At 34.7% G+C, this 26971-nt stretch overlaps 2 protein-coding genes and 2 long non-coding RNA genes across 7 annotated transcripts in view; 2 read left to right on the plus strand and 2 right to left on the minus strand.

Annotated features, from left to right (window-relative positions):
• The window catches only part of LOC130053208 (uncharacterized), a 14269-nt gene extending 11427 nt beyond the window's left edge, over window positions 1-2842 (plus strand). The window contains exons 5-6 of the long non-coding RNA XR_008801725.1: window positions 2047-2176; window positions 2619-2842. This is a non-coding gene — a long non-coding RNA (uncharacterized LOC130053208). The remainder of the gene's footprint in view (window positions 1-2046; window positions 2177-2618) is intronic.
• Window positions 2207-4532, minus strand: LOC125676123 (uncharacterized). Its single transcript, XM_056159977.1, has 2 exons — window positions 4399-4532; window positions 2207-4275 (listed from the first exon to the last, which is right to left on the minus strand). Exon 2 carries the CDS (start codon window positions 4243-4245, stop codon window positions 2590-2592), a length of 1656 nt encoding a protein of 551 aa, XP_056015952.1. The 5' UTR covers window positions 4246-4275; window positions 4399-4532; the 3' UTR covers window positions 2207-2589.
• LOC130053209 (uncharacterized) lies at window positions 4180-5109 on the plus strand. The gene is made up of 2 exons (XR_008801726.1): window positions 4180-4320; window positions 5018-5109. It is a non-coding gene; the product is annotated as an uncharacterized LOC130053209 (long non-coding RNA).
• A 9718-nt stretch (window positions 5110-14827) lies between these two features.
• The window catches only part of LOC125676116 (probable C-mannosyltransferase DPY19L3), a 46337-nt gene continuing 34193 nt past the window's right edge, over window positions 14828-26971 (minus strand). For all 4 annotated transcript variants that reach the window (XM_048914025.2, XM_048914026.2, XM_048914027.2 and 1 more), the window contains 8 exons: window positions 26598-26756; window positions 24493-24584; window positions 23852-24003; window positions 23013-23069; window positions 22694-22776; window positions 21187-21319; window positions 17892-18044; window positions 14828-17133 (listed from right to left, as the gene is read on the minus strand). In XM_048914025.2, coding sequence (XP_048769982.2) covers window positions 16984-17133; window positions 17892-18044; window positions 21187-21319; window positions 22694-22776; window positions 23013-23069; window positions 23852-24003; window positions 24493-24584; window positions 26598-26756 — 979 coding nt within the window. In that variant the 3' untranslated portion in view covers window positions 14828-16983. The remainder of the gene's footprint in view (window positions 17134-17891; window positions 18045-21186; window positions 21320-22693; window positions 22777-23012; window positions 23070-23851; window positions 24004-24492; window positions 24585-26597; window positions 26757-26971) is intronic.

Here is a 26971-nt window from a genome sequence, read left to right on the forward strand (position 1 = left end):
ACTACGAGTCTGCGTTCAAGTTGATGGTCTATATTTCTGAAAAAGCATGCATATTATTTTGTCATGGGATTATTTAAATGTGATGACGATTCAATAGGTGAAAGGCACTCTTACTTTGCTCTTAAACTGAAACATGAATGGAACATGATTGTCACAACAAAGTGAACGATGAGGGGAAGTTGGCATTAAAATTATTTTGAGCAATATTAAAACTTATTGTAAATTGTTGTCATCATGCAATTCACTTGGATATTCATGGATCACATTGAAGTGATTAAGTGATTACTATTATGAATGTCAAACAGTAGAATACGGACAAATAGAAGAATCGATGGGTGGTAATAAAAAGGGGTGTTAATTTATTTATCAACAACTGTAGAGGTCCTCATCCATAACGAATACAAAACGTGTTGAGAAAATTTTTGGATTTACGTGTATTATATACAATGTGTACAAAATGAATGTTCTAAACTCTATTCTGTCTGGCAGCATTATGTGTTTAATGAAAACATCAGTAAATTTGTAAATCTGATTTTCATGACATTCAAAACAAAAAAATAATAATACCGACCTACCTACCCGACTTGAAAAATGTGGGTTGGAGTACAAACAAATCTTTTTTTAATGATGGCCTTAGTAGCAATGTTAAAGTACGGGGCAGACATACAGGACAGGACAATCTCCTCCCGGCTATAGTCACAGGGGTATAAAACACTTGAATCCACACACCTGCTACACTTGAACATGATTTGTTTAAGTGAATTACCAGCACTATCTGAACGTATTTGCATATTAACATGACTAATCACGACCCTGCTGTTTTTGAGATGAAGAATTTCAAAAACTTTTCCAAATACATCCCCGTAAAACTTGTGTATATTATTGTGGTTCACCCCCACCCTTCCTCGAGGACCACATTTTGAACAAACTTGAATCTGCACTACCTGGGGATGCTTGCATATTGATTAATTATGACCTTCTGGTTCTTGTCAAGAAGATTTTTCCTTTATATCTCCATGTAAAACTTTGACCCTCTGATGAGGTCCTACACAAACAGAGGGAGGCCATGGTTTTAACAAACTTGTATCTATACTATATCAGAAAACTTTTACATCAATCTCATTTTTTCTGGCAAAGTGGTATTTAAGAAGAATTTTAAATGGCCCACCCTATTTTTTGCCTTTTCTTGATTATTTTCCCTTTGACAAAAGGTACCGCCGTGGTGGTCTAAAGATTAGAGCACACGCTCTGCATGCGGAAGGCCGGGGTTCAAATCCCGGCCACGACAGACCTAAGTCGTTAAAACAGGTAGTGACAGTTCCATCGTCAAACGCTCGGCATCAGGTGTGAATGTCACAGGTCCTCGGAGATAACCTTACAAACGGATGTCCCGTATCACAGTAGGTGTGGCATGCTAAAGAACCCTCACTGCTCAATGGTTGTAAGTGCCAAGTATAGGTCTAAATTTAAATGTTAAACAAGATACAATCAATTAATCATTTGAACAAACATGAATTCCCTTTACCTAAGGTTGAATGGTACCAGTTTTGATTGGATTTGGCCAAGTGGTTGTGGAGAAGAAGATGATAATATAAAAAGTCAATAACAACAGATAAATTTCAATTGAAAAAGCTCACTTTGTATTGTGGATATTAGCCTGGATAGTTTTGTGTGTTTAGAGCACCTGACTATTACATAAGTAATACAGGGGTGTCGGGTTTGATTCCCGGTCCAGTCAAACCATTGATATCAATCTGGATAGTTCAGTGGTTAGAGCACCTGACTAGTAATACAGGGGTGTCGGGTTTGATTCTCGGTCCAGTCAAACCATGGATATTGGTTTGGATAGCTCAGTGGTTAGATCACCCGACTAGTAATACAGGGGTCTCGGGTCCAATTCCTGGTCCAGTCATATCATGGGAATGAAGGGCCTTGGATTCGATTCCCGGTTCAGCCATATCTTCTTTTCCTTCCCATTACATTTACATATCACATACTATCCTTGACAATTCAGTTTGATATGATTACACTTTGTTTATTTTGTAGGACGGTGGAGATTTAGATAAGTGGTGTGATGTTATTGATGGTAAACAGAAGACTGTGACCTTGAATCTGAAGATCTGTGATGAAGACTAGACGTTTGGGGTCACTCTATGTTACAGTACTACAAATCTAAGTAAGTACTCAGTAATAATGTAAGACTGAACTCTGTATCATGTTTAACTAATATATACATTGGAAAATCAAACACATATTGAATTAATTCACAAACAAAATAATGTTCTGTTAAACTCACAAACACAAGTACATGTTACACAAACAGAGGACTGTAATGTACACAGGGCTGTAATTAACACTGGCTGTAATTATCACGGGATGTAATTAACACAGGGCTGTAATTAACAGGGGGGTTGTAATGTACAGAGGACTGTAATTAACAAGCTGATGTAATTAACAAGTAGAAGGAATTAACACAGTTCTGTAAATTACTGTGTAGAGCTGTGTAATTAACACTGTGTTGAGCTGTGTAATTAGCACTGTGTAGAGCTGTGTAATTAACACTGTAGAGATGTGTAATTAACACTGTGTTTATAGATATTGGATTTTCTTCACTTTAGCAGTGACCCACTCAGCCACAAAGAGGTTGTCTCTGATGTCCACACATAAACCCCATGGAGACTCTAAATCACAGTGAATGTAACGGAGGAACTGTCCGTCCTGATCTAGGATGTGGATACGGTGATTGTTAAAGTCTGCTGTCAGGATGTGACTCTGGCTGTCTGTAGTGATGCCGAATGGAGTAAATGATTGCTTGGTATTAGAGGGATGACCAGTGTATCTAAATCGGAGTTTTCCTGACTGATTGACCACCACTACTGCTCTAGCTCCATAGTCAGCCACACAGATATCCAGGTTCCTGTTCTCACTGAGGTATTTATAATAACCAGATGAGTAGAGAGGACGACCCTGATCATCAAACTGAATGCTTTGTTTCTCTGTGGAGCCGGAGTAACGCACGACTTTGTATTGTTCTCCATCATCACTGATCATGGTAACCAGGATATCGTTAGCCGCGGTACAGCAGACATAGCGAGGTATCCACCCCCGTAGTGTGATCACGGTCTGTATCTGTTTATTCCTAATTAAGTTTATAGTTTTAGTATCAGTATAAACAAGATCTCCGTCCCGTGTCACTGCTATGTCCCGCGGTTCGTTCCCTGACTTGGTTTGTATTGATGTCAGTAGTTTACTCTGGAGGTTGAGCAGCTTCATGGTTTTGTTATTCCCGCGTGTCCAGACTTGATCTTCACTCAGACAGCTAACACTGAATAGTCTGCTATACCCAGTGTCTATGGTGGCGGTGGCGGTGACGCGTGGCTCATCAAGCAGTGGTTTGACTGGAGGAGACGATACAGCTTCTGCTGACTTCATCGTGTCGCCATGTTCTGTGTTAATGGATAATGGCGACAGAGAACCGAACATTTCATTGAGCTGATCTTTGTTTATTTTCTGAGGAGACAAACTCGGTAATGTAGCTCGGACTTTAGGCGGTAATGTTCTAAATTCGGAATTCCTAGATTTGTAAGTAGAGGTTAAGGAGACGTCATTTGATTTTAGGATTGATTTCAAGTCAGACATGATCTGTTTGAGTTCCGCCATTTTCTGTGTGATTTCATCTGTATTTTTATTTAGCGCGTCCAGATGTTTAGTTTTCATCTTCGCAATGGCGGATTTCCGTCGGTTGACAATGGCGGTGACCTCCCGGTGTAGGATTTCTCCTTGTTCATCGGCATCTGTCGTCAGTTTCCCGTATTTCCTTTCTAATTCGGCTTTCTCAGTTTCGACATCAGACGCCATTCCTTCATATCGGGGGTAAATTCTGGTCTCGAGTTCTTCTAGGTCTTTTTGTAAACTTTCTGTTTTAGCGCCGAGTTTTTCCAGAATATCTGATATTTCGTGACCTTTGTGTTTACCTGAAGTGACGCAAGTAGAACAGACAGGAATGTTGCATTTTTCACAGTACATTTCACAGTGTTTATCGGTGTGGTCTGGACATTTGTGGTAGTTAGTAGACTTTCTGTGTAAGAAGGGCACGACTTTGTGTCTTTTAGACGAGTCTGAGAGATGTTTTACTGCACAGTTAACACAGAGATTTATATTACAAAGTTCACAGTGACTCTGTAGGGGGACAGTTTCACAGAGGTCACACAGTAGGACTTCCTGAGCACTGCGCCGGGGATGCATTTCTAATGCCGGGATCACAGGAGGAGTTTACTGTTAATTAAATAAAAACAGAATGTCATTTAAAGATTTTAACAGGTTAAAACAATTAACGAAATGGAATTATAGTATGATATTTAAAACACAGTGGTCATTACTATAATAATCTAGCCTCACCTTAAAATCCAACATGGCCTCCCTGTTCTTTCGACCTTCCGTCTAGTCCTGAGAATTAAATACCTGTGCGGCGTGTCAGCCTGTATACACTATCTACGTGTTATCGCTTGTGTAAATACACAGTTTTAAAGTTTGCTTTGACCTTGTTTTTGTTGGGTAGTTTTGCTAACATTTACGTCAGACGTATAGATTTCCTCTATTCATTAAAAAAAAAATGGAATCGGCAAACAATGTATAGATATAACTTCTTTGATTAATATTACATTCCTTCTTATATTGAATTCGGCCTTTTGTACAAATATAATTATATTTATAGTTAAAAAACGATTACCCCTGGTAGCAATATTAATTCATTGGACGCAGGGAGGGGGGATTTCATGCAGCGGACCTCTGGTTTTTTTGGGGGGGAGGGAGGGGGTCATGCAGTGGACCTCTGTTGTTGTTTTTTTTTTTTTTTTTTTGGGAGGGGGGGTGTCATGCAGCAGGCCTCTGGGTTTTTTTGGGGGGATGGGGGGTTTCATGCAGCGGACCTCAGTTTTGGGGGGAATTTCATACAGCTGACCCCTGTTTTGGTATATTTGTGGTTTGATATCCTTAACATTTTCTGTTTCTGTTGTAGAATGAGTTGAGTGGGATAATGAACCTCCAGATGTCTATGTACACGTGTATAAATAAACTCTGTTGTACTCGCACATGCGAGCTTATCCAATATTATGTGTTTGAGTTTTATTTCCTTAATATTTTAGGATTTGTTGAATTAGTGCAGGGGCGGGTCTAGGAAGTTTTGAAAGAGGGGGAGGTGGGAGGTGTCCAACTCCCAGACCCCTCTCTGGATTCGGCACTGTAGTGAATCACAACAGAGATTATAAAAAAGGACTTCCTTCCAGTGAAATATTTCATAATGATGTTGTTATATGGCGGATCCAGAGTGGGATCCGGACCCACCCCCACCCCCTCTTTTTGCAGACCAAAAAATTTAAGTTATTCAATTTTAACGAGACTTTGAGTCTAAATGATATGAAAGGTGGATTCTTGCATGTAATTGCATCATTTAAATTTATCAATACCAGTAGGCCGAGTGGTTAGAGCACCGCGTTAAAATCACACGGCCTCTCACCTCTGGTCGGCGCGGTTTCGAATCCTCTCGCGCCGGTAAGTGAGAAAGTTCCCCAGTTTACTTTCGGAAGGTCGGTGGAGGCTAGCTACATTGTATCTGGGTTCTCTCTTCCACCAAGAAAAACTGGGCGTCACCAGATCACTGAAAAATTGTTGAGTGTGGCGGAAAACATCAATCAATCACTATAAATAGTACACAGCTAAACAATCAAATAATCAACACCAGTATATCATTTAATTCGACGGTAAATAAGACGAAACACTGATATATATAAATTACGATATTTTCGTCAGATACAAGTATCACTTAAGGTAGCTCACTACATGCACTAAAATTTTATTTAATGACTCGTTAATACACTTCTTATAAAGTATGGTTTCACCATCGAATGAGTGATACTAGCTCTCAATTATTTGATTTTTTTTTTTTTTTTTTTTTGGTGATTTTTTCCCGGAATGATAAAAAAGGTGTTTTGTTTGCAAATAAGAGATTTTTGCGTCCAAATTTCGCTTTGATTTGGTGCATGATATGAATATCTAATAAAACATGCCTAAAAGATTCTTATTCTAATTTTTTAGAAAAAATATTTATGAAAATTGAAAACAATATTTTTTAAATCTACTAATAAAATCTTCAAAAGAAACATGTCAGAAAAGATATATATCGAAGAAAGATATAATAACAAACTGGAGAAAAAAGTACCGATCCCGATCAAAATTGGTAGAAATCACTGAAATAATTATATTGTTGCCGATTGTATGCACTGTTCATCAAGAAATTAGTTTCCTTTATAAAGTAGTTTAATTTGTAAACCATTTTACATCAAGGGAATGCAGTTTACTGATTACAATTTTCTCATGACTACTTTTTTATAATTCCGATCGGGATTGGTTCAATTTAGAAAAATCATATTTCTGAATTTTGACCATTTTATTTCAATTACTGTTGAAACATATTTTTCTGATACATCTTTTTTCAAACTGACTGGTTTTATAAGATTTTATCCGTAGATTTAAAAAAAAATTAAATTAGAACGTCTATCTGAAACATTTAGGTTTGTTTTCTTAGATATTCATATTATGCATCAAATCACAGCAAAATTTGGACTCTAGAGTATTTTATTTGGAAACAAAAGTACTTTTATCATTCCGGGATAAATCACAAAATTCATATTAAGTACTTGAGAGCTTGTATCACTTTTTCGATGGTAAAATCACACTTCAGAAGAGGTGTTTTAACGAGCCATTAAATAAAAATTTAATGTAATGAGCTACCTTAAGAATTCTTAAAAAGGATGAGTAACATAAAAGTTTGTTCAAGAAGCAGACAATTTAAAAGTGAAAAAGAAGTGCCAGGAAATCCCCATAATGCAGGATTTTACACCATTTACTGCAGAGCTGCTGGGGACCTAGGCGGTCCCAGAGCCCTGGCTTAATTGGAGTAACACCTTTAAATCATCCTTTATAAAATTAAAATCGGATCTGAGTATAGCGATAACAATGGCTAGAACAGGGGGGACTAGCAAATTAATAAGGCATTTTCATTTACACTGGTATTAAACTGAAGATAGCTATAGCGGAAGGAAATTCCGGAAAGACCACGTTTACTTATTATATCTATTTGTATTGTTTATTTGTGAATAATATGTAGGTAAGAAATATCATACACTAACAACAATTACGATCAGGTGTTATTTTATCTTTTAAACAGCTCATATGAACAGAAAATTCGTCGTTGAAAAAACAGCGAGGATGATAGTAACGAAATGAATGATGATAGTAACGTAAGAACTTTCCTCCGTAACAAATAAGAAAAGTAAAAATTAAAAAACATCACAAATATCAAAATTATAAAGTCACATGGATCTTGATCTGCACAAAACACTCAAAAGCTGTTGCCTTGATGATGGAATTCATTTCACAATTAGTCACAGCAAGTACTGCTGTCATGGTATAGATTGGTTTAAGACTTAGTACAGACTATGGTTTTATGCCAAAACAAGATGACATAGACCTCATCGAATTGGCATAGACCGCAACATTGAAAAAAATAACACAAATTTAAAACATTTTTATTTACTTCTATTGTACTTAGAAAGCATATTTTCTTTCCATTTCCACAACAATTTTCTCCTCTCCTCATTAATACGCAATTTCCGAGTTGCCAAATAATTCTTTCCCTTTGTGGAACTCTTACGCACAGTGAGACGCAAAACATATTATCGTCCACACGCGGTGGGTACAGGTATCACACCGGTAATTATTTTCACTATATAGTACTATAGAGGAAAAAAAGTCATTAAAAATCAGTTTACAGAATTGATGCCGAATAACGCAGTCGGAAATGTTCTATGTTACCTATTTCGTCTGCCGACACCGGAAAAACAACACCCTACGCGGCATTTTCGAAAATAAATTACCCGCAAACAAGATTACTCCCAAATCCACGTGTTTTTCACATATATGTAAACAGCCGGAGTGCACCTCAGGAAGTAGCCTCAGCTACCAACAGCAAATACTTCCTTTGTATACACTTGGTTAATTCTACAAATTACACAAAATTTCCTAATCAGGGGTACAAAAATTACGAGAAAAGAAGAAAAGGAAATGAGAAAAATCGCGCAGGGAAAGAAATTATTTCTTTAAATATATGGAACTACAATTGACTAAGTTCATTTTGATTGGACAATTACCGGTGTGATATTAAGTTCATTTTGATTGGACAATTACCGGTGTGATACTAAGTTCATTTTGATTGGACAATTACCGGTGTGATACTAAGTTTATTTTGATTGGACAATTACCGGTGTGATACTAAGTTCATTTTGATTGGACAATTACCGGTGTGATACCTTACAAATGCTTATCGCTACCTTCATATATTGTCTTAACAAGGCCGATTGCATGTATCAGACATCATGCAACCACCCAAACTGCAGGGACACACAATATTAGCAAGTTAATTAGTATTTGATAATAAATTAGCTCAAACAAAAATTGATAATCACCATTTTTCTTTGATTAAAATATCACTCGTGCAGAGGAGAAAATAAAAAAATATTTTCATATTTAATTTAATGGCCAAATTCAAACAAATATTATTCTTGATATGGTCAGTTTAATGTATACCAATGTTTGATATAAACAAAATTTACTCTCTCATTACTTTTATTTACATTGCTTGTCTGTAGTATATGTATTATCTTGTACCCACCCAAGCGTTCAACAGAACACTAAACGTACCTCCATCACAGAAGAGCTGATATCTCGGAAGTTGCGTATTAAATTGACATGTACACAGTTTGTGCTATCCCAATTACAATTGGCATAGACCAGTGTCATTTGACATAGACTCCGTCTATCGGGTCTATGGTTAATTTCGAACACCAAGAAACGTCCGAAAGGTCAGTTTTAAAACAGCATCACACATATTTGTAATATGTCAACATGTAATTTTTAAACAGTGCACTTTCTAATGTTGACTATGAATTTACCCTCATCTTACCATAAACTAGTCGGTTCTGGTGAAATATGAAACGGTCATTTTGAAGTACGACTCCGATCACCGATGCTCCTAATTAATTCAAAATAATTATTTTTCCATTTTTTTTTCCTTCATAATTCTTAATTTACCCTAAGATTATCTAGTTCAAGTCAAACTGCCACCTATATGCACCTTTTAAAACTTTTACAGACCATAAACCAGTCAGTTCTGGTAAAATATGAAACTAATTTTGAAGTAGGACTCCAATCACCGACGCTCCTAATGAATTCAAAATAATTATTTTTCCAATTTTTTTTCTTTCGAATTCTTAAACTTCCCTTAGATTATCTAGTTCAAATCAAAATGCCACCTATTTGCACCTTTTAAAACTTTTACAGACCATAAACTAGTCGGTTCTGGTAAAATATCGCACGTCTAAATATTCCTATGAGTGAAGCCATTGTACATTAGACGACAAATGGCAAGAAGACCTGCATATTACAATTTACATTATCATAAAATCTATTCCATTCTTGTTAAATACAATGAGGATGCGTGGGGTATATAATTATAAATGCATGTTGATCTTCTCATTGAAATTAATATTAAAACATTTCATTGAAAAAATTTACGCAAGAGAGCATAGCCCTAACCCGCATTAAAAATTTGAATTAAGTGTATATTACATTTGAATTGGAAAACCCCCAATGATACCACAGCCTTTCAGCTCAGTTTTTGCATGAAGGACACCCCCCCCCCCTTCAGCATAATGCAATCATACATGCATAATAAAGCCCATTATCAACAAGGATTTTTACTGAAGAGAGTATATAACCAACATTTCACACAACTTAAAGAAACATCTTGTGGACTTATCGTTCCATGAACCATACTTGGGAAATCCTCGTTGATTGTCACAACTCATTGGAATACTATGAAAGCTATAATTGATCTAATGCAATAATATGAAATACTTTCACTCTGTGGGTTTTTTTAATAATACATGTACATATTGTCCAATTCCGATTAAATTAATCGTTTTGCGTATTCCACCATACGCTTCAAGCACATAGTGTCGGGGTAGGGGATGTGCTTCCTTTTCTCTAAGCATATTTTGCAAATTATACTTTTAATTTAATATGAAAATGTTCGTTGAAAGGCTGGTTGCCCAACCCTCCCACTTTTTGTCGCTGAGCAGTCAAATACATGTGGTAATGTATAATAGAATTCTTTTTTTTTTTTCATTTCAGAAAAGTCGGAACTAACCCTCCCCTCCCCCTCTCCAAAAAATTAAACCGAAAGCGAATGTTCGTGTTGATGAAGTTCTTTTTATTGGCTTGTCAGCTATATTTTAGTGAAGAGTTGTCAATTATATTTCTGCCAACCCTCCCTTTCACAACCCATCCTAAGTGTCTGTGAAATACTGATTGTGATTATTGCATCATCTGCACATTGCACTCCTGCACTACGCCTAACTGTATATATGTTATTTATGAAATTGTATACAATAAGATATAAGTCCTACGTAACAAAGTGCATTGATTCCCTTTCAATGTAATTGTATCATATTTTAATTAATTAATGCTAACATTTACATGATGGTGCGTGTTTTGCGATATAGTGAAACAAATGGTTTACTTCATGATATGATAGTAGATATGACGTCACAGCTGTTGCCCAAATAATCAAGTTGCAGCAGTAAAATTCTATCACTTTGCAATGCTCTTTGTCCACTAAGAGTCCTTGATGATCCGGATAATTTTGCATGCAGTCGGCTGTAGTCCAAACAATCGAGATGGAATAATTCATATTGCACAAAAGCTGGCCCGCATCTGATGATAGCAAGGATGGCTGGACTTGAGGGAGTAAATACCCTTCCTGTATTCTAACTGTAAGAAAAAGTTTATATATAATGTACAGTGAAGCGTACATGAGAAATAATATTACAAAGAAAATATTGGCGACCTCAGAAATTAATTCAAGAATATTTTTTTATCTTTCTGGCTGTAAACAGGCGTTAATTATACTAAAGATACACATTCTACAAATTCTCAACCACATTATTGGTACGAACCACTGAAATTACTCTCCGGCGATTGCCTCCTGATATCTTTGGACAAGAACTGCCCCCCCCCCCCCCCCCCCTGTAATTTCTTGCTAAATATATACAAACTTAATCAAGCAATAGATAATAAAGTTATCTTAATAATATCAATTTCTCCAAATTGCTTAAATGATAATGGAAAGAAAGAAAAAAACAACCAGTGAAGTAATAGGCCATAATATAACCATACCCCCCCCCCTCAATTTTAGCCACAAAGGTCAAAGGTCAAGGTCAAAGTGACCGAATATAGAATGAAAATTTCAGAAATCTTTGGTTTCCGGATGATAACCCAGACAGTTTAAATCCGAATCAAATGATACTTAAAGATATTGTTATGTACCAGGTAAGGAAGACCCCTATTGATTTTGGAGAAAATAGGTCAAGGTCACAGTGACCGAAAATAGATTGAAAACTTCAGACAAATATGGTTTCTGGACAGTAACTCGAAAAGTTTAAAACTGAAATTAGTTCTTCACAATTATAAATATGCCACATCATTCCTGACTTTACAATGTATCCTATGCAACTCGGCTCATGCGCCCCTGGGTGCATATATTGATTTTATAGATACATTTCGGGCCATAAGACTGAAAACAAATGATTTGTGGATTTTTATGTGTTTAATGGAAAGATCGGTGAGGCTGTATGCTGGTAATTAGGGAGTATATGTTTCGAATCTTAAGAAGATTTCGTCTCTCAGAATGTATGTTAATTGAGGCATCTTTTCGAAATATTTCTGTGGCCCTTAAAAGGGCCGATTTTCTTCTCGAGCTTTACTCCGTCAGAAGAGCTCTCCTTATCTGTGCGCCATATTTCCATAGGTTTCCTTGGGAAATATGAACATCAGCTGCAAAGTCCTGGGGATATTTCAGCCGAAGTAAGATAAATATTTTTCCGAGCATTGCTCGCAGAATTGTGTTGATCCTGTTCCTCTTCCTCCTGAAGATATCGCTTGTCAGACCAGGGCTTTTCTTTTGAAATTACCACCCCTGTCTAGAATCTGTCCCACGAGAACAGTTCCAACTCCGCTGTCTTCTAGGACCTGCACCAGTTGTAGGACGTTTTCAGCCACCTTCCTGGGTTTTCCTTCAACGCCGATGTCGTTTCCACCGAGATGTACGAAAACTCGATCAGGGGAATACTGAAGCAGGTTTTGCAGGCAGGTTTGATTTGGCTCCTTTGCTGTCATGCCACCAACTCCAAAATATTTTATTCTCGGGTCTCATTCGGTAGATCTTCCGAGACGTTAGATAAAAGACGACCCAAAGACGGCAGCTTTCATGATGATATTAAACAACTCGAGCGGGACGTTAAACAACATACAATCAATCAATCTACCTGTCGTACTAGTTACTAGAATAGACTTTATGCCGTGTTAGCTCAGTCGATGGAGCACTAACTTCCTGCGCGATTTATGATTGGGTTCGAAACCCGACCGCCACAGGCCAGTGATTTAAAAAAAAAAACCCAGCGATTACTGTTCTTTTACCAAGTGCTCTGGGTAAGTGATGGTCGCGAGTTTTCGCAGGAAATCTTCATAATCTATGTCCCGTGCTATGTTAGACTTTCATGGTGGCACTAATTTGCTAACGCGGAAATAACTGAGGATATTAAACCTGAAGAAAATGTAAGCGATGAGTTGAAATCCAAGGAGAGACAGATTCAATCTCTAGAAAAGCCTGAAAATGCCTATTTGACTGTAATGGCATTATGTGTAATTATTCAGACTAGCTATCCTGAAAATGCCTGTTTGACTGTAATGCCTATTTGACTGTAATGGCATTATGTGTAATTATTCAGACTAGCAATCCTGAAAATGCCTATTTGACTGTACTGGCATGATGTGTAATTATTCAGACTAGCTATCCTGAAAATGCCTATTTGGCATGATGCGTAATTATTCAGACTAGCTATCTTGCAAATATCAAACGTGTGTTTTAATGCTTTGTCACATTACTGTGGCCTGTTTTACCCTATCCCCCAAATCAAGACTAATATCAACAGACACCTGAAGTATGATTATTACTAATCCCCCCTCCCCCCTTTTCCATAAATTTTTTTTTGGTGGCAATAATTTCTCCGAATGTGTGAATTCCCAGTCTATCTCATCCCTCTTTCGATTCATGTAATCGTTTCACGCTTTTTTGTAAGCTTTAGAGCTTGGCCTTCTACCGTTATAATAAAATTTTATTATACCGGTAGAAGCTTACAAAAAGCGTGAAATGATTACATGAATCGAAAAAGGGATGAGATAGACTGGGAATTCATACATTTCAGAGAAATTACTGCCACCAAAAAAAATTATGAAAAGGGGGGTGGTAGTAATATCCATACTTCAGGTGCCTGTGGTTTTACACGACAGACATCTAGTGACACGTCCATAATGACATTTTGGACTCCCCAGTAATTAGATCAGACATAGAAATACAGAACTTGTACTAAGTTTATACAATAATCAGACTCGGGTCAGCTACAATAAACCGACAATGGAAAGATGTAAACATCAATAAATAAAAATGTTCAACTGTGGGAACATAATCCCATGTACAAAACACAAATATGACAACTCGGAACCCCAAATTTTTTAGGTCTATTGCTTCTATTAGCTGTTTACATGTAGGTAAATTTTGAATGATTAAATATGCAAAGAGAGTCCAATTGATTAAATATGAATATGTTCTGTTGATTTTGAATTAAACATACTGAATGATTGTGCAGATCAGAATTCAGATGTTTATGCATTTCCCCCCTTAATCTGAAAGACAACCCCCTGTGATTCATTCTGGAAAAACCAAGCTGGCTTTCAACCCCACCAACTCCACACCCAATTTAAACACAATACCATAATTTTTCTTTTTACACATGTACATTGACAGGAATTTTTAAGAAACACAAAACAAATTACAATGCGATTTCATTGATTTTGAAAAAAAATGCTCAATTCAGTATGTCATGCAATGGTCAGGTAAAGGGGTAAACGGAAAAAAAGTCACAATCTGGGTAGGAAAAAAAGTCACGGGAAAAAAAGTCACAATATGTATAAAGAGTGCCCATGACCACACCTAGGAAAAAAAGTCACAATTTGTTTTGTTCCAAATTTTTGATTGTTTTTGCCTATACCAAGGAAAAAGAGTCACAATATTTATAAATGATTGTGATGACAGTAAAAATTTGTTCCTCATTGTATACAAAAAATGATAGAAACCATACATTTTGCTTAAAAAAACAAACATATTTTTTCCTTCATCCTATGCATGGCTTCAAAGATTGTAAATTGGTGACATTTTGTCTACTTATACAGGAAATACACTGTCTAGAAGGGGAAAAGTGCCTTGTGAAGCCACTGATTAATCTCAACAGTCCCTGTCAACAACTGTTGTAAATACTTAAAAGTTAATTATTTTTTATTGGGGTTATTTGTAAATTTAAGTAAAACTTTTCTCCTGATATAATTGACTTTTTTTATATATACATGTATTTTTCTTTCAAAATATATATACTGTGACTTTCTCCCCCTTTGTATATGTGACCCTTTTCTATCAAAATATATACTATGAATTTTTCCCTATACACATAATATATATTGCGACTTTTTTTCCTGTGACTTTTTATCCATGACTTTTTTCCCCACAATCGGTTCCGTTCCGTTCCGCAAAGTACCAATAGCCTTTTTTCCCTACATTCAATGGTCAGCATTCTCTAGGTTTGTCAATAAAAACAAGAAATAGAGGTGTTCAATTTTATTCATAACATTTCAAGGTGATACAGAAGCAAAAAAAAAATAAATAAATAAAAAAAATAGAACACTGTCAAGCCCAATAAAAGGAAAGTACATTGCTAGAGAAACAAATGTCAATAATTCATCAAACCATTCAGGTGAGCTACAGCATACAAAACAATCACCAGGGGGGAAATGGTGTACCAACATCATACTGCTGCGATTATGGGGAATTTCAAACAGTATGTGTGTGTATTATAGGAGAAATTTCAAACTGTGTGTATTATATGAGAAATTTCAAACTGTGTGTGTGTGTTATATGAGAAATTTCAAACAGTGTGTGTATTACATGAGAAATTTCAAACAGTGTGTGTGTATACTGTAGGAGAAAATTCAAACAGTGTGTGTGTGTGTGTGTGTACTGTAGGAGAAATTTCAAACAGTATGTGTGTGTATTATATGGGAAATTTCAAACAGTATGTGTGTGTATTATAGGAGAAATTTCAAACAGTATTTGTGTGCTTCCATCTTATGTAGTCCGTAATATGACAATACTGAAATGTTAACCTGAAGCCCTCAGTGTCGAAAGTTTGACTACAGTGTTTCTAAATCATTGAGATCTAAAGCAGGATTGTCCGTGAAATTACTGGAGGCATTCATTCAGGATTTAATATTGATTAATATGTCATTTAGTCAAAATAATTACCTGACAGCAATTCATGATGACCGACTGGAATTTTGTAAATTCAACTCTTATAAACAAATGAATGTCAATCATACTGTATTGCTAATAATTAAAATTTGTATCAAATTGCATTTATCAAAAATACATTTGGGTGAATGTAAACTGGCAAGAAATTCTTTTGAAGATTTTACTACCTTCAAGTTGTGACTAGAAAATAAGAATCCACACTGTACTAGCATCAGAACATACTCGTATATTCTCGTCTTCTACACATTGTGTGCAGACTCTAAAGATTATAGCATACCTTTCATGTGTACTTATAATAAAATGTAACATTTGTGTTTGATAAATTCTTGAACTACTCTCGCCTTACATGTCAAAAGACATTGATTTCAAGTTCCTGAGCTACATTGGTCTTCCTCCATTATACGTGTAAATTCCAAAATGCATGCATGTATGGAATCATATAATAAATTTCTCTAATATCATAATGAGGGTACATCATTTCATATTATAGAAAATTACATCATGGCTCACAATACATGTAAGAGTTTTAAAAAATAAAATGTGAAATTCAATCTTTAAGTATATACTATTACAAAATAGACAAATTTCAAAACATTTATTCAAAGAATAAATGCTATCAATTAATATGACATTCAAATCTATTATGCAAAATTCACATAAAAATAAAAGAGGCCATACTATTCCCATTCAAATTCATTGTGTAACCTAGCATTATTGGTTAAAAATGAGACTTAGTGCCAGACATTAAAAACATTACACCCCCAGACACTAGCATTATCAAAATTCCACTGCTTGGTGGTTTTCATCCATTCTACTTGCGTGATGTGATGGAGATGATCAATGCTGATGAAATCATGTTCTGTATCATTACTTGTATGTGTCTTTGAGGCAGCATTTTCAGTGTCATTTTCCTCTCTCAACACCTTCAGTCCATTTTAGTATTAATAAAATATACTTATCAAATAACAGAAATGCAAAAAACTCCAGCTGCTGTTGAAAATGTAATTAAATATTTAATTTATAATCATGGACTTTATGTAATTTTCCAAAGGTCTTTTTTTTCCCTAATACCAGAAATAAACCTTGTAAAAGGCAATAAAAACTTGGGAGACACTGTAATGAAATGATCATGACCTTTGAATGTACATGTAGTATGATATAAAAAAATATACATGCATTCAATATGAATTTTATCATATTAAGACTTGGATCTTGAGAAAAAATGCCCTTTATATCTCTGTCCCTTATTCTAAATTTTAAAAAATATCAATGATCTGGTTTTAAAGTGGTTACACAAAGAATTCCTACAATATTTGTGAAAAGGATCAGGTATACGTGAAAAAAAAATATGGCAAAAACACCTGGATCAAACCAAACCCGGAAAACGATTGGAAATATGTAACAGAGGTACATGTAATCTGTAAATAAATACATACTACGTGTTGTAGATTTCATAATACTTTGTGAACACGGAATGTTCGATTACTGAACACGAGTTTGAAATATTTTGTGTACGCTGGTGTTTCGTATCGTATTTCATCACAGAATCTAGGAATGCTACTTTTGACGAGTCCTGGCTCTGATTTACCGTGGTCAGGAATCTGAAAGAGTAAGTCAACATAAAATTTAAATGTGCCATTGCTTTATTTATGAGACTGATAGAAAAAATACATTTTCAAAACAATGATGCTGTAAATCATTTTCTATTTGCAAAATCTTCAATTTTATGCAAATTTGCTTTGAAGCAAAAATAAGGCCCTCATATATAATTTGTATATTTTGTACTTTCACCAAAGAAATCTCACTGATGAATTTGAAAAAATCATAAAAATGACACCTCACAAAATGCAAGTGACTTTCTGTAGTAAATATGATGCATAATGATTGACTATGTACAAATTGTGAGTTACATTAAATTTTGACTCTTATATCATTATTTCAAGCAATCATTTTGTCTTATTTTATATTTTAAAAAATTAAAAACAGCACAGCAATGTGGAGCACCCCCTTACAGTTGGGGTTTACTAGAAATGCCATATTGAATCCGATGTATCACACACACATTCCCTGACACCCCCCCCCCCCCCCCCCCCCCCCCCCCCCCCCCCCCTCATTTTTATATCCAATCCCCATTAATTCTGTTTCAAGAGGACAATATTCACACACACACAAAACCAGTCTTTGAAAAAGGTCAATAATTTTGCATTTCTTGTATACAACTTTGCATCTGTAGGTTCATGTTGATTTTAAACTGTTACTATCGCTAGGTATACACAAGTATTTTATCTTATTGTTTTGCATACGATAATATAACACATAAATATATATACATGTAATATAAATACACATTTAGACTGACCACTCCATTGTCAACATCTACAATATCCGGAGTCCGACATCCCTTGGAAGGTGCTAAACAAATACTGTCCTCCAAGATGATGTAGCTAGACTTATACTTTGTTAAGATGTCGTGGATGTCTTCAGGAGTTCTCCTTCCATATATCTGATAAAGCTGTCACGAGAAACATTCTAAAGTTCACATAAACGAAGTAAATTAAACATTTCATACATAAATCTTTTACATAGTCATGAACACACAAATGAAAACCTTCCTCTGTTGAAATTATTATGTTAACAACTACTTTGACAATGGTTATTTTCTAGAATGCATTTCTTTGTTTATGGCTATTTCTTTTTCCGGGTACGACAAAACCAGAAAAGATATCACAAATATTTGTTATTTTTATCTATCATATAAATCCGTGTATCAAAGTTTTTATCATAGTAAATCAATTTATTATATAGCTAATAAATAGTCTATCATAAAATCTGCGTAAATTCAGAGGCGAAAACTATTATATTACAAAGTGTAAATGTGTGTATATTTCTATCATATGCTTGGTAATAATTATGCAGATTCAGCACTGCGTGATACGGGTGACGTCACAATAGCCAATATCAACAACCGGTCCAAAAATCCATATCACATATCAGACCGGCATGCAAAAATGCATATCAAGCTGGAAATTACGTATTCACTCGTAATCAACGTATCAATGTTTTTACTGTAGTAAATCAATGTATCAATGTTTTTACCATGGTAAATCAACGTATCAATGTTTTTACCATGGTAAATCAACGTATCAATGTTTTTACCATGGTAAATCAACGTATCAATGTTTTTACTGTAGTAAATCAACGTATCAATGTTTTTACCATGGTAAAACAAAGTTTTTACTGTAGTAAATCAACGTATCAATGTTTTTACCATGGTAAAACAAAGTTTTTACTGTAGTAAATCAATGTATCAATGTTTTTACTGTAGTAAATCAATGTATCAAAGTTTTTACTGTAGTAAATCAATGTATCAATGTTTTTACTGTAGTAAATCAATGTATCAAAGTTTTTACTGTAGTAAATCAATGTATCAATGTTTTTACCATGGTAAAACAAAGTTTTTACTGTAGTAAATCAATGTATCAATGTTTTTACTGTGGTAAATCAATGTATCAATGTTTTTACTGTGGTAAATCAATGTATCAATGTTTTTACTGTGGTAAATCAATGTATCAATGTTTTTACTGTGGTAAATCAATGTATCAATGTTTTTACCGTAGTAAATCAATGTATCAATGTTTTTACCGTAGTAAATCAATGTATCAATGTTTTTACCATGGTAAAACAAAGTTTTTACTGTAGTAAATCAACGTATCAATGTTTTTACCATGGTAAAACAAAGTTTTTACTGTAGTAAATCAATGTATCAATGTTTTTACTGTAGTAAATCAATGTATCAATGTTTTTACTGTAGTAAATCAATGTATCAAAGTTTTTACTGTAGTAAATCAATGTATCAATGTTTTTACTGTAGTAAATCAATGTATCAATGTTTTTACCATGGTAAAACAAAGTTTTTACTGTAATAAATCAATGTATCAATGTTTTTACCATGGTAAAACAAAGTTTTTACTGTAGTAAATCAATGTATCAATGTTTTTACTGTAGTAAATCAATGTATCAAAGTTTTTACTGTAGTAAATCAATGTATCAATGTTTTTACTGTAGTAAATCAATGTATCAAAGTTTTTACTGTAGTAAATCAATGTATCAATGTTTTTACCATGGTAAAACAAAGTTTTTACTGTAGTAAATCAATGTATCAATGTTTTTACTGTAGTAAAATCAATGTATCAATGTTTTTACTGTAGTAAATCAATGTATCAATGTTTTTACTGTAGTAAATCAATGTATCAATGTTTTTACCATGGTAAAACAAAGTTTTTACTGTAGTAAATCAATGTATCAAAGTTTTTACTGTAGTAAATCAATGTATCAATGTTTTTACCATGGTAAAACAAAGTTTTTACTGTAGTAAATCAATGTATCAATGTTTTTACTGTAGTTAATCAATGTATCAATGTTTTTACTGTGGTAAATCAGTGTATCACAGTTTTTACTGTGGTAAATCAGTGTATCAATGTTTTTACCGTGGTAAATCAACGTATCAATGTTTTTACCGTAGTAAATCAACGTATCAATGTTTTTACCGTGGTAAATCAACGTATCAATGTTTTTACCGTAGTAAATCAACGTAACAATGTTTTTACCGTAGTAAATCAACGTAACAATGTTTTTACCGTAGTAAATCAACGTATCAATGTTTTTACCGTAGTAAATCAACGTATCAATGTTTTTACCGTAGTAAATCAACGTATCAATGTTTTTACCATAGTAAATCAACGTATCAATGTGTTTACCGTAGTAAATCAACGTATCAATGTTTTTACTGTAGTAAATCAATGTATCAATGTGTTTACTGTAGTAAATCAATGTATCAATGTGTTTACCATGGTAAATCAATGTTTTTACTGTAGTAAATCAATGTATCAATGTTTTTACCATGGTCAAACAAAGTTTTTACTGTAGTAAATCAACGTATCAATGTTTTTACCATGGTCAAACAAATGTAAATGATGGTTTTACTGTAGTAAATCAATGTATCAATGTTTTTACTGTAGTAAATCAATGTATCAATGTTTTTACTGTAGTAAATCAATGTATCAATGTTTTTACTGTAGTAAATCAATGTATATGATGGTTTTTACCATAGTTTGTTATAATTGATACATCAAATTTTAGCACCATAGTTAATCAATGTATCAAAGTAATCCAATGTACCAAAGTGGGTTTTTTTTACTAGCGTAGGCCTAAATCATTGTTTTTTTCATGAAAAATTAATGTATCAAATATTCCTTGATCTGCCTTTAAAATGAAAAAATATTTTATTTTTTTAAAATCAGCTTTTGGACTCCGTATCAAATTTTTAAAAAATGGAAACATCAAAAATACTATTCCGTTCGTATGAAATATTTAAGCATAAAAAGTGCAGTATATGATAAATACAATGTTACATGCCAAAATCCATATCGTATGTCATATATCAGCCCTCGGGCCCGATATCAACCCTCTCCCGGCTGATATGGCATCCCTTGGGCTGATATGACATATGATATGAATTTTAGCATGTAATATTCACTACTAATTACTGCTTAATGATAAATTACTTAATACTCTGTCATCAGTATTTCAACAACTACACTTTGTAAATCACATATCAAACAAAATGTTTAAAGGGTTTGCAATAAATCACTGACTTCTTTGGTTTTAAATCGGAGATGGTTGTCTTCATAATGAGGGTGGTTTGTGATTGGACGACCTGTACACAGTTTGACTCCTGCTAACAGCTGCATACTGCCAGTAAATGCTGCACTGCTTGGCACACTGGATCTGTTAACAGTTAAAGGGAAGTAACTCCATATTTTTTTTTGAAGAGTGATGACAATTTCTACATCTCACACACACTGTATATTAACTTTTTTTTAAAAATTAAATACCTGAAAGTCATAAGACTATTTGTTTAAATTGAATTTCAGAACATTTTGATAATTCCTCGCAAATTCATTCAGCATAAATGAAACTAGAACTGTCCTAATGGGACTAATACCCCCCGCGGGGCATATAAGATGATGGGAAATATTTAATGCAAGCTCATTGGATATTTTCACATTATCTACAGGGCAATCAATGTGAATGCAGAAGTGTATATTCTACAGTACAGCAGTACATGAAATATTAAAAATATGCTTAATATAAACAATGAATACTATTTGGCACATTTTAGGCTGTATGATTGCAAATCCCTGATCAACTCTTCTAGTCTTTAGTTTATATTCACTTTGTTAAAGATCATTATGTTATGCCAACTTTACTTTGTCATTGATTTTGTCAGTAAATAAATGACATTAGCTCAAGTATTGGTATTATTGTAATCTTTTCCACTGGTATAACAACTCTAAGTAGCTGCAATAAAGGCAGTTTACTATGAATCCCATTGCCAGGGATAGTTGAGATTATAAATACTATCTGACAAATAAGTATTCAACACACATGAGCCACTTTATGTTTTACCGAGAAGTCACAAGATTGCAGATACAGTATGTGGATGCCAAACCCGAAAATGTTCGTAACTTCCATAACTGTTAAAATATTTCAATGAAAATAGAAGATGCACAACTACATTATATATATAAGATGAGAATAAAGTTTGAATCAAATCTGTTCAACGGTATTAGAATTAAACTCTGGACAAAGTGTGCAACCCCCAAAATGAAAAGAAAATGTGCGTAACTTCTATAACTGTTAAAATATTTCAATGAAAATAGGAGATGCACAACTACATAACATATAGAAGATGTGCATAAAGTTTGAATGAAATATGTCCAGCGGTATTAGAAATAAACTTCGGACAAATTGCGTCTACGGACAAACGGACGGACAGACGGACAAAGTGATTCCAGTATACCCCCCCAAACTTCATTTGTGGGGGGTATAATAATACATGCAATGTTTTCACCCTAAAAAGCACCCTGAGCACTAAGAAAATTGATGGATAGGCAAATACATAAAATTGGATTTTAGATATGTATGAGACATATGGAAATATAAGATTTTCAGCTGAGAGACTCAGTTTGGGTAGGGTGCTGGTTAGGATGAATATGGTGTTTTGAGTTTAGGTAGGGTGCTGGTTAAGATGAATATGGTGTTCAGAGTTAAGGTAGGGTGCGGGTTAGGATGAATATGGTGTATAGAGTTAACACTTACTTGATCCACTCCATGAGCTCTACAGTATCTGGATCCCAAAATTCCTTCAATTCCTCTAGTTCTTTCAAAAGAGGTGAAAGAGCCTAAAAAAGAGTTAATATCACATCTGACATTAAAACTTCTTTCTTTAATATCTATAAAGCAGTCTCTGTACAGATAGCAATTAAAAATTAGACACACAATCTAAAAATATTAAATGTTTCAGATAAAACTATTTCTGATCATAAATCTGATAAATATTTTAGATGAAACTATTTCTGATCATAAATCTGTTGTCTACTTTTTAAAAACTGAAAATGACCAATAAAATGTTACTTACTATAGCTAATAAAACTGTTAGCGTTAATAGGGTCATAAAATGTCTGACAATCTGCACCTGTAAAAGAATACCACACATACAGAAAGAACAAGATCAAAATAGAGGCTGAACTTGAACTTTATACAGATACATGTATACTACCAAATTTGTTCATAATTTTAGAAAATTTTCAGTAAAAAGGCGATAATCACATACAGAGAAACTAAACATTAAAATACAGTTGTAAAGATACATTGTGGCACTTAACCTCGCTATAATTGTTCCCATGGCCAGTAAATAGAGCAAAACCTGAATAATCTGACAAGCTTTAATACATATAACTCTGTGTCAAATATTAGGCAGCATGTCAGATTGCACAGTATTAAGAAAATGGAAAGTAGATAATTGGGGATGAAAATACGGCTGGAATTCACAGTGAAATAAACAATGTAGGTGTTGAATTAGCTGGTGTCGGATTATACAGGTGTCAGATTACACAGGTGTTGGATTTGACAGGTGTTGGATTCATTGATTCAATATTGTTTAATGTCCCTCTAGAAAATATTTCACTCATACAGAGACGTCACCACTGCTGATGAAGTGCTGCAAAATTTAGTCCTATGCTCGGCGCTTATGGCCATTGAGCAGGGAGGGATCTTTATCATGCCACACCTGCTTTGACATGGAACCTTGGTTTTTGCGGTCTCATCCGAAGGACCGCCCCATTTAGTTGCCTCTGATGACAAGCAAGGGTTACCGAGGGCCTATTCTAACCAGGATCCCAACGGGACTACAGGTGTGGGATTTGACAGGTGTTGGATGACACAGGTTTAATTGTATATACATGATGGAGAACTTACGATGATTCCCTGTGTTTTAAGCGGTGACAGAATAGTCCTCCAGACTTTGTAGTCACTGATTCCAACACTTCCCAGAATGCACATGTACGGTGTCCAAAGGTATTTCATACGTAATGTAGACATTCCCAGAATTCCAAAGAAAACCGCTAATACTGTAAAATAATAAAATAAAACGATGACATCAAGGCATTCTGTAACAAGAAGCTACATGTTATTCCATCAAGGACTCTGTTCGATAACTCTCAAAACTGCCAAACAATTAATTTACAGGCTTTTTCTATCCGTTACTTAGAATTTATTTGCATGATAAACACTTTCAGGATCTAATCTAATTTACCTGTATGATAAGCAAGATCTGGATCTAATCTAATTTACCTGTATAATAAGCTAGCTCTAGATCTAATCGAATTTACCTGTATAATAAGCTAGCTCTGGATCTAATCTAATTTACCTGTATGAAAAGCTAGCTATAGATCTAATCTAATTTACCTGTATGATAAGTAAGATCTGGATCTAATCTAATTTACCTGTATGATAAGTAAGATCAGGATCTAATCTAATTTACCTGTATGATAAGTAAGATCAAGATCTAATCTAATTTACCTGTATGATAAGTAAGATCAGGATCTAATCTAATTTACCTGTATGATAAGCAAGTTCTGGACGAGAACTCAGGAGATGCAATTTTTTGGCACTTGTGTGATCTTTGACATTTGTTTCATGAACATGGTTGCTACAAAATACAAAAGTCTGAATGGATATATAATACAGTGATGACCTTACTACAGTCTGAATGGCTATATAATACAGTGATGACCTTACTACAGTCTGAATGGCTATATAATACAGTGATGACCTTACTACAGTCTGAATGGATATATAATACAGTGATGACATTACTACAGTCTGAATGGATATATAATACAGTGATGACCGTACTACAGTCTGAATGGCTATATAATACAGTGATGACCTTACTACAGTCTGAATGGCTATATAGTACAGTGATGACCTTACTACAGTCTGAATGGCTATATAATACAGTGATGACCTTACTACAGTCTGAATGGATATATAATACAGTGATGACCTTACTACAGTCTGAATGGCTATATAATACAGTGATGACCTTACTACAGTCTGAATGGCTATATAGTACAGTGATGACCTTACTACAGTCTGAATGGCTATATAATACAGTGATGACCTTACTACAGTCTGAATGGATATATAATACAGTGATGACCGTACTACAGTCTGAATGGACATATAATACAGTGATGACCGTACTACAGTCTGAATGGACATATAATACAGTGATGACCGTACTACAGTCTGAATGGACATATAATACAGTGATGACCGTACTACAGTCTGAATGGATATATAATACAGTGATGACCTTACTACAGTCTGAATGTCTATATAATACAGTGATGACCTTACTACAGTCTGAATGGCTATATAATACAGTGATGACATTACTACAGTCTGAATGGCTATATAGTACAGTGATGACCTTACTAAAGCTATATGTGCCGTATCAAACAGAATTTCTTTTATGTTGGATTGACTGATTGTTTTCCGCTAAATTCAACAATTTTTCAGTTATCTGGTGGCGCCCAGTTTTTATTGGTGGAAGAGAGAACCCATATACAATGTACCTGGGAAGAGACCAACGACCTTCCGAAAGTAAACTGGGAAACTTTCTCACTTACCGGCGCGAGCGGGATTCGAACCCGCACCGACAGAGGTGAGAGGCCATGTGATTTTGAGCGCGATGCTCTAACCGCTCGGCCACAGAGACCCCTCTTTTATGTTGGAAACCAGACAAGAATTTCATAAGTACAATAAACTATGAAAAATGATATTATCTGAAAATGTCGACAAATTATATATTGGTATCAAAAGAGTGCTAATAAGAAGTCTATTCAATGCAAGGGGAAACTGATTTTATGAAGGAGTGAAGTTTACAGCAGATGTGTGTAGGTGCACAGGAAAACATCATGGGAGAAGACAATTTCAATTACAGCATGCCGTCGTATTCAAATAATTTTAAGCTAAAGATGAACTTTAACTCTCCTTCCATTGCTAAAAGTGGTTTTCTCTACCCCATTCCCCGCCCGATTGTCTTTCATCACTGAATATGTCCCATTAACAGCCTACATACAGGCTATCTACACTTTCGTAACAGAATTTGCAAGCATAACCTCTGTTGTTGAAGTGAGTTTTATTTATAAATATATAGCTATACACTTGACTTGCTTCTAAATGAGTGATCTTTTTGATTATTGTTTGCAAACAAAAGCTACACCTTTCACCTGTAGGTTCTGCCATTAAAACACTGAAAATGTGAAATAGTATCACCCTGTGATTGGTCAATAAATTACTACATGTCATTTCATGAATATTCATGACAATGGAGGGTTTCGCTGATCATACGGTTTGAGGTAGTGTAGGTACTCCCACACTCAGTATGCATGGCTGGCTAGGAGTAGATCAGAATGTTCTATCATTAAAGTTATAACGTCCTATGGACCCGGTTTTTATCCCTTCAATAATTTCCAATTAATACGGCATATATACCTTTAGAGCCAATGCCTAAGATATAGAAGACTTATACCATAATTATAAATAAAAATTAATCTATTAACTGAAAGATAGATTTTAACATGCATGTGACTCTTAAGGCTTGAAACTATAGTCGCATGTATCTGTTAATCAGAATTATAACGTTTCACTGTACCTCCAATTCTGTAGAACTGCTATAAACAGGATGATCAACATTCCTAGGTGTGTGACAACATACAAAGGGAAGACAACTCCTTTTGTCAACCGCTCAAATGTATCAAACTGTAGGAAGCCGAACGCATCGATACACAGGTACAGCAAGGCATCGAAATCCCTAAAACCGGGAGCATTCGGAGTCATCAACAGCTACTCAGTAACCGATCAGTTCAATTTGAGATATTAATGCAATTATGTTTTCATAATTATCTTTTAAAGTTTAACATTATTTTGTCCCCCCAAATTAACTGAATAATGCAAAAGCTGTTCAACATGCTGTTTCATTTCACTGCACGTGTATACTCGTACAATATGAAGGAAACAGATCTTCTG

This window comes from Ostrea edulis, chromosome 3 (assembly GCF_947568905.1).
Source record: "Ostrea edulis chromosome 3, xbOstEdul1.1, whole genome shotgun sequence".
Classification (NCBI taxonomy): Eukaryota; Metazoa; Mollusca; class Bivalvia; order Ostreida; family Ostreidae; genus Ostrea; species Ostrea edulis.

Excerpts from the sequence above, each read along its gene's own strand:
- LOC125676123 (XM_056159977.1), bottom strand. The coding sequence starts at position 4,245 with ATGCATCCCCGGCGCAGTGCTCAGGAAGTCCTACTGTGTGACCTCTGT.